The sequence below is a fragment of the Monocercomonoides exilis genome, assembly GCF_001643675.1.
Source record: "Monocercomonoides exilis strain PA203 chromosome Unknown scaffold20-1493094, whole genome shotgun sequence".
Lineage (NCBI taxonomy): Eukaryota > Preaxostyla > Oxymonadida > Polymastigidae > Monocercomonoides > Monocercomonoides exilis.
Genome location: NW_027150565.1, coordinates 764,938 through 782,513, shown reverse-complemented (window position 1 = coordinate 782,513; position 17,576 = coordinate 764,938). Strand labels below are relative to the sequence as shown.

Genomic DNA, 17,576 nt, shown 5'->3' with positions numbered 1-17,576 from the left:
TGTGATTTTCCTAATTTTTCATTCGAATTTCTTCATACAGATTTTTTCATCATTCGTAAAAAAAAAATGAAAAAAAATCAAAGAAATATATTGTGAATGGTGCTGAAATTATATTTGAAAAAACTATAATTAGTAAATCTTTTCGTGCGTAAAATAACAACATTCACATGTGAAGAAAAAAAAAATGCCATTATAATATAAAATGGATGTTTGCAAATCTTGCTTATAGCGAATGAGTTCACAAAAAATTTCACACTACGAAAAATTCAACGTTTGCTATCATCAACTTTTTAATTACACTGTTGGCTCACTGGTAAATACTTTGATTTTAAAAAAATCAGAAAGATGCATTTGACGATGCAGTTTCAACTCCAGCGAATTTAATTGATAATAATAACTTCAACAAAATCAATACTTTAAAAAATGAATGTTTGATAACACTTTAGAGCTTTTGAAACAGGGCTTACTTTTAATATTTCAGTTATTTCCTTCTTAAATACGGAATCATCAGATTCCATTCAACGAAAAGAAGTCACAACAACGTCATTTATGAAAGAGTTCTTCTCAGAATCTTCGTTTCCATTTCAAGTTAAAGAATTTACAGAAGCACAAAAGATAATGTTATCAAAGTCAAGCTCGTTGCACGAATTCCACTCTGATTTTGATTTTTTGTCACGTCCGCTGTACAAGCACAATACAACTGAAAATGTTGTGGATGGTTTTTATTCGAACCAACCAGATTATTCACAAACTAATTCTTACAAAACGCCATCCATCACATGCACAATTTCGAAACAAAACCCATCAACACTAAATTTACAAAGGAATAATTCTTATGGAAAGAAAGATATTTTTATTCCGCTTGTAAACAAAAAGGTAAATTCGACTTTGCAACTTGAAGCCAAAGGAGAAAATGAACAAGAAAAACAAAATAAAACGGAGCATATTAATATCAAAGATGTCGACGAAACCACCTTTACAATTATGCAAGAATTTTCAATTGCTTATCAGACAAACAGGAGACAAGCAGCGCAACAGGAACATCAAACGCAAATTGAAAGTGAAAAAAAATCAGAATTACTTAGCGAAACAATGGAAATGGTACAAGACACTCAACATCTTCCTGATATTTCAATTGAACCGGAGAAAGAAAACATACAGGTAGTTAAGGCTCCACAAAATAAATTTAAATTGAAACATGCTTATCTCTTTCCTCCGGCGATTGAAGAATTGACAGGGCTATCTGGAGCTACATCACAAGTTACAAGCAATCTCGAAGAACATCTTTCAGATAAAAGACCACAGTCACCTTATCTTGACCCTCTCCTAGAAAATAACATAACACACTGGCGTCCACAGCCCACAAGGAAAAGCGAATATTGCTTTGACATGGAATGTGGGCTTGAGGGCGAGAAGGCTTCGAATGTGAAAGAGCTCCAGAAGAGAATGATGATAAAGAGATGGAAGAAAGAAGACGCAACAATTGGAGAGTCAACTGAAGGGAGATCAAAACTAACAAGAAACAATTACCAAAAAAGTCAAGATTCGGTTTCAGAAAATGCTATTGATGGCATTAATAAAGGAATTTTTGAAAATGAGAAAACAGACATCGATGAAGTGTTTCATGAAGATACGTTAAATGAAAAAACGGATGATCTTAAACAGAAAACGAAAGTCCTTCCAAAGGGTGCCAGCGAACTTTTAAGCGATGACAAGAAACAGCTGTTAAAGCGAAGGCACTTAATCAAAAAACAGATTAAGGAAGCAAAACAGTTTATGAAGTTGTATGACGAGTGGGTGTGCAAAGACTGGATAGAAGATGAATATGAGATGAAGCTGTGGGAAGAAGCAGAGTCCAAATACAGAAAGAAGGAGAAACAGGAAGAAGATGAAGTTAAAGAAGGAAAAGTCCAAGAGCCGACACTGGAAGAGCTGAAGACGATGCTCAAAGAGGAAGGAAAAGAACTACCCAGCTGGAAACACTCAGAGTTTGCAAACAAGATTCAGAAAATGGAAATCAAACTGAAGCAATCTACGGAGTACGCTGAAATGTCTGATTTGGAGCGCTTCAAATTACACAGAGATTCCAAAGGACTGAAGAATTTTAACAGTCAAATGACTGCAAAGGTGTTTAATGAGGGTTACTCAAACAATTTGACTAATCGTCATGATTCAAGTAAAAATAAAACGGGCAAACTTAAAAATTCACAATTTAATTTTGAAGCGAGTGAAATAGAGGCTTTTGATGGTAGCTGTAGAAACGCTATGCCTTTAATTTCGAGAGATGCACATTCGTTAGAAGCTTTGCCAGAGCATTCGACTTCTGAATTTGGACCATCTATTAGTAGGTTACATTTATCTGTCGAATCTATTCTTTCACCTCATTTTGTGAATGGGCACCATTCTTCATTTCTCACTCAAAGAATACCTAATTTGTCATCTATCCAACCTTCAAGTGAAATGAAAAACCAAACTTCTCAAAAGGGTTTTTCTGAAAGAATACTCATTCAAAGAAAACATCCATCTCCTTTTTCTTCATCAAAATCGATATCTTCTTCTTTGACACGCCCAGACAGGCAGCAAAATTTTGTTCATGATCCATCATTTGCATTCCAATCAACAGCTTTTGAAGAAAAACAGATTCCCTTTTCACTTATCGACAATTCCATGTTTCCATTTGATTTAGATAAAATAGTAAAGGAGACAATTCTTGACTCGGAGGAGCTTCTGCCTCGATTCTACGATCGGCAAACACAAATCAGAAAGCTCAAGCGACTGAAACGCAAAGGAATTTACCTGACCGAGCCGCTTCATTCGACAGCTGCAGAACTTGTGAACGAAATCAAAGAATATCCTCCAGTTGTTTGCTGTTTTTCACAGATTGAAAAAGAATGTGGACTTATTTTTGATAGAGAAATAAATGAATTGAAAAGAGATTACAAGAAAAGAGAGTTTCGCATAAATAGTGCGTTGAATAGAAATCAAATGTTTCTTCTGTAACTTTGACTTTTTTTTTTCTTTTATAGTCGGATGATATTTGAAAAAAATTTTTACTGTTTAAATCTTTCTATTTTAAATTTTTATTGCTTCGAAACAAGACATTATTACATAGAATAAAGAAGAAATAATCAAATGAAAAAAAATGAAATTACAATCAAAATATACAACATGTGATAAAAGGAAAGACAAATCGTTGGCAAAGTTCGTAGTGAATTTCAACATCACTTTCAAAAAGAAGATAAATTCATATAAACAGTTACTTGTTTTGGAATCTGATCTCAAGTGGGATTCCAAAAGAAGCAAAATTGATAAGATCAAAAAGTTATGCTTTGAATAAGGAGCTCATTTCATTAAAACTTCCAGAAGAGAAAATTGTGATCAATCTGTTATAAAGCGAAAAAACTGTAGCAATAATTTCTTGAATTCATAAACTTAAACATTTGTAAATTTTATCGAATGAAATACTAACACATCATAAAATAAGAGAAAGATTATTAAATTGCAAGCTCCCCTTCCTTTCCACAAAACATAATTATTCTAAACGAAAAATTTTTAAATTACTCGATTAGAGCATAACAACAATAATACTAATGTTGTCAAGGGAATCAAGGGCATCAGCACACGAACGAAGACGAAGAGCGGAAAGCTCAGCCAACTTTCCTTTGGTAAGACGATGACATTTACATGAATAAGATTTCTGGTTTCTTTGTTCCATTTGAGACTGTTCTTTCCTTGATGACGAATTACATTTATCAACATTTCCTTCACAAGTAGTTTCTTCCTCTTCGGAATCTGAGTCTGGTGCAGTGAAAACAGGGTCTGACAGAATGTCTTCATTGTCTTCCTCCATCCAAGGGCAGACAAGCTCAGCAAGAAGCTGATTATCAACGACATCGAACAATCCATCGCAACCCAACACAAGTGCAATGTCTTCACGCTTCCAGCCACTGCACACAATGGTTGTTGACTCAGATACAGTTGATGTTGATATTTCTGCATTAGAAGAAGAGTACATTGCATTGTTATTATCACCAGAAGCAATAGAGGCAGAGGTCTGTAAATGAAGCGCATTTGCAGGTAAAGAAGGCTTTAGCTGCATGCAAATGCGAGGAGTCCATTTCGTTTGTGTTAGCAAAGACATTGCCTTTCGCTGCTGTGATGTCTGCGCAGCGATGAACGTCTTTAACAGAATTGTTGGCTTGGTTTCATCAGTCTGCTGTTCGTGATGGACAGTCTTGTATGGAACAGGATCTTTGAGCCATTCGTCTAGAATATGTGCAAGCGACACAGGGATGTGGGAGAGAGGGAAGACTGGATTGGGAAGAACGATCTGCTTCAGAGATGCTTGCGTGCTGTTAATGGCTGGGGAGAGGCTGAGTGATGGAGATGATGACTGAGAAAGAGAGGCACTAGAATAAGGACTGGAATTTGAATTAGATGTTCTATGCTGTGGCAATGAGTGAGTTGATGGTTGGCTCTTTAATGATTGAGATGCATATGACCCTACATATGAATGCAAACTTTCATTTGATATGCTTGCTTCTTTGGATTCTTGTTTTCCATAATAGATAGATTTCTGCAAATCTGTCGAATTGTCAGTATTTTGACTACGATCACTTTTGATCTCGTGAGAAACAGTAATGATTTCATCATCTGACATCGCATCAGATAGATCTACGTGAACTGCGTTCCATCGGTTTATGCTGTATTCAAACACATCTGGCTCTGAATCCACAGCCGGATGTAAATCTTCATCGCCCATTGAGCGAGCAACAGCCAAGATGCCATTCACTCTGCGGTCCAGATTCACAAAGCCGCCGGCGGAGCGGATGAAGGCGAGCTCACGAGGATGGAGTGGCTTATGGTCGATTGTGAGGGGCTTACCAACAACATGGACAAACGGCGATGAAGAACGGAAGATTGACTCGCGGAGATAGCAGGAAGGCGTCGGAGGAGCAAATGTGATGGACGCAGAGGATGATTTTGTGAATGAGGAAGGAGAACTGCGAGATTGAGACTGCATGAGAGGAGAAGGAACAGAAACAGAAGGAGGAGTTGATGGGATGCTTTGCTTTGAAGATGAAGAAGATGAAGAAGATGAGCGTGAAAAGGCAGAAGCTAGAGAAGAAAACGCTGAACGAATTGAAGTTGAAGGAGCAGCACGCGAATCTTTCTTAGCTAATTTTTGTGAAGGAAACGAAGACAAAGAAGAAGAGAAAGAGCGAAATGACTTCATCAGAAGATTGGCAGCTGAGGTCACTGCAACTGTGTAGTTCTGTTCATACAGTATCTTTTGTTGGTTCATCCGTGCGATTGGTGAAGGTGAAGGCGAAGAATAAGGTGCAGAACAAGAAGGAGAAGGAGAAGGGAGCGGGGGCAAAGGGAGAGGAGAAGGAGAAGGAAGTGGCGAAACATTGTTTGAGAGCGAGGATGGAGTGTATGTGTTTGAAGATGGCTGGATGGAATAAGGCGTCAGCCTCACCCCGTTTCCTTGCCTCATCTGATACAACATGTCATTCGACGGAGAACGCACAAAGGGAGTTGAATGGCCATTGCGCGAAACAGAGTGCAGAGAAGCAGAGGAAGGAGACTCAGTCAATGGCGTGCGCGATCCATCTTTTCTCTTTCTGCTTTTTGTTGTACTTGAATTAACGCTTTTATTTTCTGTTTCGCTGTCTCCCTCTCCCTTTCTTGAGTCATGTCCATGCGATAGATGCAACTTAGAAGACGATGTTTTGAGGCTGCCAGAACCATGCCGAGAAAGCCCACTGCGTTTTGAGCTGCTGGCTGTGCTGTTTGTTTCATCAAACGAATTCTTCTGCTTTGTATCCTTTTTACTGCTTTCAGAATGTTTGTGGTGTGTTTTCAGTTCTGAACTGTTAGTAGTTGAAGAGAAAGAGTCAGAATGAATTAGATGTTTTGATTGTGAATGCTGAATGTGCTGCTTCTCTTTCTCCTTCAGGCTCTTTTCAGAACGAGCTCTTATTATCTTTTCCATCCGTCTCTCATTCTCTTTCCTCTTCTCTTTCTCCTTTTCTTTTTCTCTTGCAATATCTTTCTCTTTCTCAATTTCAACTCCCTTGTCGTTCTGCGGAAGCGAATAAGGCAGTCCCGACATCCCCATCATCGTCTTCATGTCATTCCCTGATGAAAGCAAAAGATGATGGAACCGCTTTGATTGCCCCAGGTCACTGCGCATGTTCATTCCAGAGATTGACGAGGCAGGAATCGGTGTGACAACAACAGACGCAGCTGAAGCAGAAGTTACAGAAGAAGATGAAGAAGCAATAGCAGAAGAAGACAGCAATGATGTTGAGGAAGCAGACAAAGAAGACATTGAAGAAGACAAAGCAGCAGGCGAGACGAAAGGGTTTGTTGTGGTGAGTGGTGGAAACTGCATGTGATGATGATGGCGATGACGATGGTGGCGGTGCCTGTGCATCGACGTGGAATAAGAAGGAGATGTTGACTTGTGTGTCCGAATGCGTTTGCTTTCTGAGTGTGCAGCCGGCGCAAGCACAGCAGACGATGAGTGCTTTGTCTTTGACGATGCTGAAGCTGATCTTCTGTTCCTATTTTTGCTCTTTTCTCTTCTGCTGTCTTTTTCTTTGCCTTTGCTCGAGTGCAGGCGGTTGCCCACGGAATACGGTTGCATCAGCAGTCTCCGCTGGTTGAGAGGGAGATGGTGCAAGACGCGTGTTCTGGCGCGCGGAATGGCAGATGCAGTGACAATGCGGACGGGCGCGGTGGGAGTGAATTCAAGATCATCAGAGAAGTCGAAAGAGGCAAAGGTGGACTCGCTGGAGGAAGACGTGGGAGAGTTGGTGCTGGATGAGGATGAGGAAGAAGACGAAACCACTTTGGTGAATGGAGAGTCTGCAGTTAGAGCAGGAATTGTTGGGTCAAAGTTCTCTGAGGCTGGCTGCATTAAAACATGTTCAAAAGAAGATGCGGCAGAGCTTTCAGCTGGAACGGATGAGGAAGAAACTGCAGTGTCTTTAACTGGCTGTTCATTATTGCTTTGATCATCTTGTTGTTTTCCATTATTCGTATCACTTTGTGTCTCATCCGATTGAGACGGAGTGAACAAATCATAAATTTCCTTGGCAATTGAATTTATGCGTTCCTCTTTCTTTTCAGTTCCATTTTGACTATCTATTTCAATGGGCTGTAATGGAAGGATTGATTTAATATCTTCACTGATAATGTTTTCTGTTACTTTTGGCTTTTCTTCTGCCTCTTTAATTTCCACTTCTTCATCTTTAGACTCAGTTGTGGTTACAGTTGCTGTTTTCTCTTCTTTTTCGTCCTCTTCTTTTGTTTTCTCTTTCTCTTCTGCTTTGCCTTCTTTGAGTGGAACAGTTGGAGTTTCTTTGTTTCCTGATTCTTCGAATGACGAATGCACAATGTCAGTGAATTCTTTGGTGTCACTTTTTGAGTTATCCTTTGGTATAATTTCTTCATCCATCTTATCTTTGACAACTTCTTCAGAAGCAACAACATTTTCCTTGACAACATCATTCTTTAATTGCACTTCTTCCATCTCTTCTTTTCCATCGTTCCAAATTTCTTTGTTTTCTTCGCTTTCAATCAACGCATTACCTTCATTTTGCCCCTCTTCTTTCTCACTCGATTTTGTTATTTCCGTCTCTGGTGAAACGAAGTCCTGTGAACTGTCTGAGGAAATAGTGAGAATGGACGAACGGTCATCTTCTGAAGAGTCCTTTTCGTTTGCTTCATTCTCTTTCTCCAAAACATCTGGATGCTCCGTTTTATTTTCGTCACAATCCACTTTCTCATGCTTTTCTTCTTCATTAGCATAAACATTGTCTTTTTCATCCTCCATTTCCACTTCCTTTTCATCTTCTTCAATCACATTTCCACCTTTCTCTTCGTTTTCACCAGAAACAAAAGGCAATTCTTGTTTTGTTGGACAGAACGAGGTGAACAAATCGAGATTTGGATAAATCGGATTCCGCATCATCTTCCTTTCTCTTTCTGCTCTCAACTCTCTTTCTCTCTTTCTCTCTTCTCGTTCTTTTTGAAGTTCATCTTCTTTTGTGTTGACAGCACGTGAACTGGAGTGCGATGGTGAATTATGTTCTAAACTGTTGTTTTTGATCTCTTCAAAGCGAATTTCGCTTTCCTTCTGAGAGAAACTCCTTTCCCCATCCTTTTCATTCATCTTCTCTGCTTCTTTCTTCTCTTTGCTTCCATTTACAATTTCTTCGCTCGAAATCCTCATCTTTGCCATTTTTGGGAAGAACCGAGAAACAAGAACAGCTCTTGAGTCACCCACGTTTGCGACAAACACTTTTGAAGGGGTGACAACAGCGACAACAGCACAGGAGCCATCGGGAATGTGGTAGACATGCTGGATTTCATGAGAGAGATGGTTGAGTGTGTTGGTGAGGAGCAAGGGAATAAGTGACTGAGGCAATGGGGAAAAAGAAGAAGATGATGATGAGGCTGTAGAAAGAGAAGGAGAAAGATGTGGTGAAGAAGCAGAAAAAGACAAGCAAGATGACGATTTATAAAACTGAGTGTTAAAAGATCCTTTTCTGGTGCCATTTTCATCGTCTGCTTCATCTTTATTGCATTTCTGTTCTTTATTTTTCTTTTCTTCCTCTTTTTTCATTTCCTCTTTCCTCTTTCTTTTGAACACATCTGAATCAATCAACTTATTCGCTTCTTCAACAAAAGCAGCGACAAAATGGGAAGAAAGGAACAAAGCAGATTGGGGTCCTTTGTGGCCATCAAAAACAGCGTAGATTCCGCACCCTTTGATTGAAGGAGAGAAATACGGGCATGTTTCTGTGGTTTGTGTTGAAGAAGAAGAAGAAGATGATGATGATGAAAGAAGAGGAGACAATGGAGTTGATGAAGGTAAAGGAGGAGAAGGAGAAATGGAAGAAAGGAGTTTTTTGTTTGCAGCACGCAGCGAGAGCGATTTCTGGAAGATGACTGAGGATGATACAGGAGAAGGAAATCGAGAATTATTCCTTGAAACACTATTGTTTTCTTCATCTTTGCTATCTTTGCTACATACTGCATCATCTGCTTTGTTTATCTTTTCTTTTGACTGCATTTGTTGTTGTTGTTCTCTTTCTCTCTTTCTTCTTTCCATTCTCTTATTCCACAATCTGAATTCTCTGTTGTTCATCATCTCCATTCCTCTCTTTGTAAACCTCAACTCCGCCGGATAACTCAAAATTCTGTACAGAATCCTCTTCTCTCCATTTTCTACCAATTTTTCGATGTCCCAGCCATCAACAGGGACAAGCAGGCAGGAGTCTTCCATTGAAGGACGCAAGCCTTGTGTCTCGGCACATGCAACGTTGTGGATGCGGAGCGAAGGGCGATGGAGAGGAGGAGGAGAAGGCGAGTGCTTGTGCGAGCGGGTGGGTGGTTTCGATTGAGGAAGGGATTGCGTTTGTGAAATTGACTGAGATTGAGGTTGCGATTGTGATTGTGAATTAGAACAGGAACAATAATTGGATGAAGGAATTGAAGCATCTTGTGGAGATTTATCAGAAGAAGATGCGGATGATTCGGTTTGTGGGTTGGATAGCTCATTTAATGGTGTAGCTGTTGTTGTGTTACCAGAAGCTTCATTTGCTGTCATTTTGTCTAATTGAGATGAATTGTTACGGAGTGATTGTTCCAAAATGATGCTATTTTTTGTATTATAATTATCAGAATTCTTAGTCTTTTCATTTTGATTTTCAAATTCTTGTTTCTTTTGATGATTATGTGCTGATTTCTTTGCATTTATGGAGCGTTCTATTTCATCAAAATGCTTCATGCTCATTTCTTTGATGTGCTTGTGAAGTGTTTCTGGTGAAGAAAGAATGTTGACAGAAGAAGAATTCAGTGGAGATTGAAGTAAACCATCATCAGAAGAAGGAAAAGATGAAGGTGCATTGCAAGATGATTCATTTGAAGAAAAAGAAGAAAGAAGAAGAGAAGGAAGAGGAGGAGGAGGAGGAGAAGAAGAAGAAGAAATGGATGAAGGCTCTAACGCAACAGGAGAAGTGGGTGATTGTGAATTGTGTGGAGGAGAAGAAGAGACAAGAGGAGAAGAAGGAGGAGAAGGCATCAAAGTGTCTGAGGAAGGAAGAGGAATGGAATGTGACAGAGGAGAATCCGAATGATCTCTCAAAAAGGAAGAAGAAGAAGAAGAAGAAGAAGAAGAAGTGGAGAAAGATGTAACAGAAGGAGATAAAGCAGAAGGAGATGAAGTGGATGAGTCCAACTTCATATCCATTTTGAACAGGGAATTTGAAGAAGACGAGGAAGAAGACGATAAAGTGGAGTGTGGATAATAAGAAGATGAAGAAGACGATGAAGAAGAAGAAGAAGAAGAAGAAGAAGAAGAGGAAGGCGAAGATGCAGCTGAAATGGAAGGACTTCCCGTCATTCTGTCGACACGTGGAGAGAAAACGTTGATAGCCACATCTCTGAATGGGGGGAAGCAGATAGGGCAAAGCTGAAGAGCTGCTGCTGAAGAAGAAGAAGCAGAAACAGAAAAGGATCCTTCCATAGAAATACTGTTGTTCTGCTGATGGAATGAATGTGGTGTGCATGGAGTGCCTGGCTGGTGGAGCATGTATTGATTATAAGAATAAGGAACAAGATCAGTCAGTGAAAATGGATCAGAACTTGGCTGCTCTGTTGTTTCCTCAGGATTACTGCCTTCAGCAGACAATACGTTCCTTTCAGTGCTCGAATCTTCAACTGCTTTCTTTGCCTTCTCGTCTTCTTTGTTTGATTCCTCGTTATTCTCTTCATCTTCGTTACCATCACTCTCCTTCTTATCGTCACCATCATCTTCTTCTTCTTCCTCATAGTTCGCTTCCATCGCAGCTCCTTCCTCAAACTCCACCCCGTTCGAAGCACACACAACTTCTCTTTCTCTTTCTCTTCTTCTTGCCATGCGCTGCTTGTGATAAGATACACCTCCGAAATGCGGCGGGAGATGAGGCAGTGAATCGTCTTCGTCCATTGCCATCTGATCAAAAGTGTGTCGCACTTTGGAGCGGACCATGCGAGTTGTTGGGAGCATCTGAGGAGAGCGATGAGGAGAAGGAGAAGAGGAAGAGGAGGAAGAAGAAGAAAGAGAAGAAGAAGAAGAAAAAGAGGGTGTGAAAGGAGAAGTGGTTTGAGAATTGCGGACGGATGCGATGATTGCTGATTCAGTTGGTGATATTGTTGTGTTGATATTCGTGTTTGTATTAGAATTCTCTTCAATAACTGGCACATTTTGCTGCTTCTCATCTTTTCCTTCTTTTTTGTCTTTTGCATCTTTTGACTCTTTTTCATCAGAACTCTTCCAATCATTTTTACCTTCTGTTATTTTATTCCTTTTTATTTCATTTGGTTTTCTCAAGGATTTCAGCATCTTTTCTTTCTCCAACATTCGCATGTGTCTCAAAAAGAACTCCATAAATGAAGGAGAGTTGAGAGGAAGTGCCATAATCACTGCAGCCAGATCAGAAGACAATACTGCTTCTTCAGCTTGTTCCTTTTGACTGTTCAAGTTTTGTGGATTTGCTTCAGAAGCTGTGAAGTTGGTAATATCATTCGTTGCTTGTCCAAGTGGCTGTGGAATAGATTCGAAAAATGAAAGTGCTTCTTTTTGTTCATTTTTGTCTGATCCCTCGCTTTCTTTTGCTTTCCAATTGTTTCTTTCTCTTTCTCTTTCTCTTCTTCTCTTCTCCCTCTTATATTCCAACCTCCACAAGTTATTCCTCGCCACCCCCAGCACTTTTCTCATCTCCTCCTTCAGCGCTTTCCTCCTTCGTCTGCAGTACTCCCACTCAAACAGCCCCACTCCACTGCCAATCCACCACGGCAGCTCATTCAGCGGATGAACTGAAGACGACAGGCAGCGGAGCAGCGGGCGTGATGTGTTTGACAGAAAGAGGTAGACAAGCTGGGTGAACGTGCGCGAATAGACAAAGCGCGAAAACAAGGTTGGCTTGAATGAAGCAGTTGTGGCAAGGAATTCTGTATCCACACGAGGGATGTATCCTTTATTGGCCTTGTGCTTCATCTGCTTCATCCTCATCTGATGTTGTTGCTGATGTTGCTTCTGCTTAACTTTCTTTTTTGCTGAGTGCGACGCAGTAGCAGGCCGATCGATTGATTCGAGCTTGGGAAATGCAGAAGAATGCATGTGGTGCAGACTGGAGGAGGAGAAAGAGTCAGACACCGTTTTCTTCTCTGAGAAAGAAGATTTTGATTTTTTTAGTTTATTTGGAGGGCGATAGAGAGGAGGCAAAGTGATTGGTTGGTCTTTTGATGGAGTTGAAAAAGAAGATGGTTTCTTTTGCTTATATTCTCCTTTTTGAGCAGTTCCGTCTTCCTTTTTATTGCCTTGTTTGTTTTTGCCTTTCATTTTTCTTCTTTCCATTTTCTCTCTTTTCTCCCTCTCTTTCATCCTTTTCCTCTGCATTTCCAGCTGCTCAAGCCTCAACTTGAACTTCTCCTGCAGCTTCATTCTTTCTGCGTTCTTTCTGTCAATAATCTCCCTTTCTCGCTGTTCTCTTCTCTTTCGCCTCTCCTTCTCCCTCTCCTCAGAGTCTGTGGTGGCTGATGTGCTTGAATTCTCCTCCTCTTCCACCGTCTCCTTCCAGTCATCTTCTTGTGTCCCGCTGTCTGTGAACGATTCTGCTGGTTCTTCTGATGATGCTTCTGATGATGATGATGTTGATGTTGTTGAACCTTCTTCTGATCCTTCTTTTTCTTTCTGTCTTTTTCGTTTTTTTAACTTTTTGTCTTCTTTCTTCGTTATTTGCGTTTGTTGTTCAGCAGAACTATCTTTTTCATCAATCAAAATTTCTTTCTTTGGTTGATCCGCTTTTCTTTCTTCGTTCACTGATTCCTCGTTTTCCTCTTCATTTCCAAAACCGCTTTCAGTTTCTTGCACATTCTTCTGAATTTCACTTTTCTCAATCTCTCCTTCTTTATCTTCTTTTTCATCTTTTTCATTCAACTTGTGATTTCCTTCTTTTCTTTCTTCATTTTGTGACTTCTGAGCTAATAAATGTGGATCATAAACCTCTTTCCTTTCGCGGAAAAGTCCATTTATCACTTTCATTTCCTCCTTCATTCTATTTCTTTCTTCTTGCGTTAAAGTTTTAGTTTGATTTTCTTCATTCTCTTCTTCTTCCTCCTCATCTTCATCTTCTTCACCTTCATCTTCATCTTTCTCCTCCTCCTCCTCTTCTTCTGTTGAGATGTTTTCTTCATCACTTTGATAAGCATTATTCCTTTTTCTGCCTCTTTTCTTCTTCTCTCTTCCAATTATTTTGCTTCTCCTTTCATTTTTTATTGCCTCTTCTCTTTCCTTCGCAATCATCTTCTTCAGCATCCATGTCAAACCTCTCCTCGCTCTCTTTCTAAACGACTTCAAATAAAACTCCATTTCCTCTCCAATTTTTAATGCGCCGATGTAATTGAACGACAAATCACAATACATTAGCCACGGCCGGTCTGCTGCCATTTGACTTTCCGGCGGCGAAGAAAGCGACCCGAAAGAAACACACGAGGCGAGCAGCGCAGATGGAGAAGAGCGTGTTTTGAGGAAAGGGTTGTTGAGCGGGTGAGGCAGCTGAGTCGATGGCAGGCTGGGAAAGGGAAGAGAGTCGTTCTGAAGCTGTTTGGAGGAAGTGACCTGTAAAATGACTGTTAATGGATCGATGTTACCGACTACTACACCACAAGCACCGGTGGGAAGAAATGTGGGTGGGGCAGGCATTATTGTGGTTGCGTCTGAGGGGGAACTGGATGGGTTGGGAGAAGAAGAAGAGGAAGAAGAAGAGGAGGAGGAGGATGATAAAGAGGAAGAAGGAGAGGAAGAAGAGGTTGTTGTTCCTGATCCATCGGGAGTAGAAGATGTAGCAGTAGCTGAGTAATCCGAATAGGAAGGAGGAAATAAAGTCGAAGTGGTTGCTGATGGAGCTGATGCTACTGACGTTGTAGAAGAGGAAAAAGAGGAAGGAGAAGAAGAAACCGAGGCAGACGCGCGAGAAAAGAAAGATGAGCCATCAAAACTGCTCGTCTTTGAAGGAATATCCAAACTGCCAACAGAAGATGACGATAGCAGAGAAGAAGCGACAGAGGAAGAAGAAGAAGCCGAATTATCAGCACTGCCTGCAATGCCTCCCTTTGTCTGGTTCCCCATCTCCACTTTATTTCCTATCCCTTTCATCTCCCCCTCTGCTGCGCTGTTTGTTTTCTCCTTCTCTTTTGCCCTTGTTGTGTCTTTGAATGTGACAGGCGCCAGAAGCGACGGGTCGGCCTTTGGAACAAGCACACGGGGAAGGAAGCCGTCTGGAAGCGAAGCAAAAACTGCCTTCAGCTGCTCGATGGAGAGGAAGCGGTTGAGCGGGAAAGGAAGAGGAACACGAAGAGATTCAGTGAGATACGAGGCGGAAAGAGATTTCAAAGACTGGGGGGATGGTTTTGGTTGTGTGATGGTGAAGTCTGTCTTTGGTTGAATAGACAGGGAAGCTGTGGGATTAGAAGCAGGTGTGTCAGAGAATGCAGACTGTGAGGAAGAGAGATAGCGTTGGTACAATGACTCGGAGCGGAGATAAGGCGAAGCTTGCGATGCTTGCGATGTCTGTGATGTCTGTGATGTTTTTGATGCTTCTGATGACTCAGATGATTCTGATGAAATAGTTGACTGCGTTGATTGATCTGTTTGAGAGGGATTGGATGCACTTTCCGGTGGTGATGTTGGTGGAATGGAAGAAGAGATTGTGGAAGATTCAGTATTTATTTCTGGTTTTGACGTTAAATCTGAAGATGCACTTATTTCTTTTTCTTCAAGTGGAGCAATTTCATTATTGTTATTGCATTCAGTGCTCACAGCAACTTTATTGTCATTCTCTGTCTTTATCCCTTTCCCTTCTCCTCCTTCTTCTCCTTCTTCCCTTTCCTTCATCTCATTCTCCTTTCCCTCTCCTTTCATCGCTGCTCTCCTGCTTCTTCTGAGTGCTTTCCTCTTCATTGCCCGGCGGTATGCCTCGAGCGATGCCTTCTGCAGCGCCGGCACACAACAAGCGATTTTTGTGGGTATTTCCTTCAGCTTATTGTGCGAAACATCAAAATACGCCATTTTGTGTGAAGGTGGAATAAAAGATGGTGAAAGCATTGAAATCTGGTTGTATGAGAGGTCTAAGCGAGAAAGCGACGGCTGGAGAATGAGAAGTGAGTCTGGGACAGAAGGAATGGCATTGTGTGCGAGCAAGAGCGTCTCTAAACAGGAGAACTGGAGGATAAGCGGAGGGAAAGCAGTGAGATGGTTAGACGAGAGCGAAAGGTGGACGAGCGGAGACAAAGAGGCAGAAGGAGGAATGTTCGGAACAGCACAGGGGAGTGTGGAAGGGGAAGGCACCATCATCTGCTGGTAGCCGATTCCCAGGCTGAGCATTTTGGACTGTATATCTGCTTCAAGCTCTCTTGACATCTTCTCTTTCTCTTTTTCTTTTTCTTTTTCTTTCTCTTTTTTCCGACTGATTGAGTGGTCAGCCACTTTTCGGAATGCTGAAGTCTTCGAATGGAAAATGCGGTCAGACGAATCTGAGGCTGTTTTTGTGTCTTTTTGAGAGGAAAATCTTGAAGATGAGTCAGAAGATGATGCATTCTCAGAAGAAGTGCCCAAAGAATTGTTGTTTGAAAGCTGTTCTTTTGCAGTTATTGTGTGTGGCTTTGTGTCATTTTCTGGTTTGGGAATAGATTGAGGAAACAATTCGACTATGTTTGAGGCATTTTCAATGTCAGTGAATGAATTTACACCTCCTTTTGATGTGTTTAATGCGTTCATAATGACAGAGCGATAGACAGACACGCCAAAATCAGAGGAAGAAGAAGATGATGATGATGAAGACGAAGGAGAATTTGGTAAGGAAGTAGAATCAGAGGAAGAGGCAGAAGCAGAAGCTGAAGATGTAGATGAAGACGAAGACAAAGCTGCTGAATTCATCGCAGTGCGGAAATTGGATGGATACATTTCTGCTGAGCGTCTGATGATGTCCCTCATGTCTTCAACAGAAGGAAGATCTTTAATTTTGTTCCCGCTCAAAACAAGCACCCGCAGCATGGGCAGTACGAACAGCCAGGAAGGGACGGATGAGATGTGGTTGAAGGCCAAGTTGAGCTTCGTCAGCAGCCAGAGGGAAGAGAGGCAGACAGGCACCTCGCTCAAGTGGTTGAAGGAGAGGTCTAATACACGAAGGGAGGTCATCAGCGAAAAGTTGTTGGCAATTTCGCTGAGCTTGTTGCCGCCTAACAGAAGTGTGCTCAGCGGAAGCGCTAAAATGGTATCGGGGACGGTTGTCAGGCGGTTCCAGCGAAGCCAAAGGGCCTGTAGTTGAGAGGAAGGGGAGAATGCTGGGGGGAAAGAATGTAAAGAATAAAGTTATTTTTTTTCATAAAAAATTAATTATGAATATTTGTTTGAACTCAATAAAACTCTCATAATTCTCTCTCTCTCAAAAAAAGAATAAATTCAAATGAAAATATCAAATTTTTTTTCTGCTTCAATTTTCACTTTCTCCATTAATCTTCAAAAAAGAAAAAAAAAATAAAATTCCACCCTAATCAACTTTTCTCCAAGTATCCTCCAAAGCATACGGACAACTTCTTCTATTCTGTTGTGGTCTGCTGTGAATGCCACCACCGACTGGCCAAGAAGAGGCGTCGATTCTAGGAAATTGTTGGAGACGTTGACTTTTGTTGGCGAAGGATTCAGCAGAAAAGGAGGGCATGTTCGAAGACAATTGGAAGGGGCGTGGATGAAGCTCAGATGCTGTTACAGAAATTTGACAGAAAGAGCATTCATTATAAAATAGAAGTTTAGAAGCAATTAGATGTTGTTAAATATAAAATAAAAAGAGATTTCGAAATTATTCGCTGTTTTTTGAAAGAACAGAAGCTAACCTTCATGTTTGTTATTGAGATTGGCAGTTCAACAAGACAATTTTCTCCAATCCACAATTCTTCCAGATTCGACATCAAAGAGCCCAGTGAATTCGGAAGAGCGCACAATTGGTTGTGTGAAAGGCCCAATTCTCGCACATTACTAAGATGAAGCCAAGTCTGAGAAATTTAATAAATCAATAATAAAAGTGGAAATGACTGCTTATTACAGAAAGCGTGCAAAACAAATGAAAAAAACGCACCTGTTCGGGAATGGATCTCAAAAGGTTGAATCGAAGATCAAGATGAGTCAATTGACGAATGTTTGATTGAAATGGAAGAGAAAAAACAGAAATATCATTCAGAGGAAAGGATAAAGTCGTTAGAACAGGTGCGTTTATAACCCGATCAATGGACTTTATTTGATTGTACTCGCCTTCTATCCGTGTCAGCAATGGTAAGTTTATGTAGGGAAATGTCATTATTCTGAAATCAAATTCTTTTAAGTTATTTCAATCAAAAAACTACAAAAATAGACCTATTTCTTTGAATTAAAAGGAGCACAAGATTTGGAAAAAGGATTCCAAGATCATGAGGAATCGACAACAAGCAATTTGTGTGAATCCATAATTCTTTCAATTTTGGCA

The 17,576-nt window shown here is 40.7% G+C and overlaps 2 protein-coding genes across 2 annotated transcripts; one reads left to right on the top strand and one right to left on the bottom strand.

Annotated features, from left to right (window-relative positions):
• The first annotated feature begins 201 nt into the window (after window positions 1–201).
• MONOS_214 (uncharacterized protein) lies at window positions 202–3,089 on the top strand. Its single transcript, XM_067872040.1, has 2 exons — window positions 202–271; window positions 342–3,089. The coding sequence occupies exon 2, from the start codon at window positions 550–552 to the stop codon at window positions 2,998–3,000; it is 2,451 nt and encodes an 816-aa protein (XP_067728149.1). The 5' UTR covers window positions 202–271; window positions 342–549; the 3' UTR covers window positions 3,001–3,089.
• On the bottom strand, window positions 3,053–17,025 carry MONOS_213 (uncharacterized protein; the record flags this gene model as incomplete). The annotated part of the gene is made up of 3 exons (XM_067872029.1): window positions 3,053–16,401; window positions 16,645–16,819; window positions 16,951–17,025. 3 exons carry the CDS (start codon window positions 17,023–17,025, stop codon window positions 3,566–3,568), a joined length of 13,086 nt encoding a protein of 4,361 aa, XP_067728148.1. The 3' UTR covers window positions 3,053–3,565.
• Window positions 17,026–17,576: the final 551 nt, after the last annotated feature.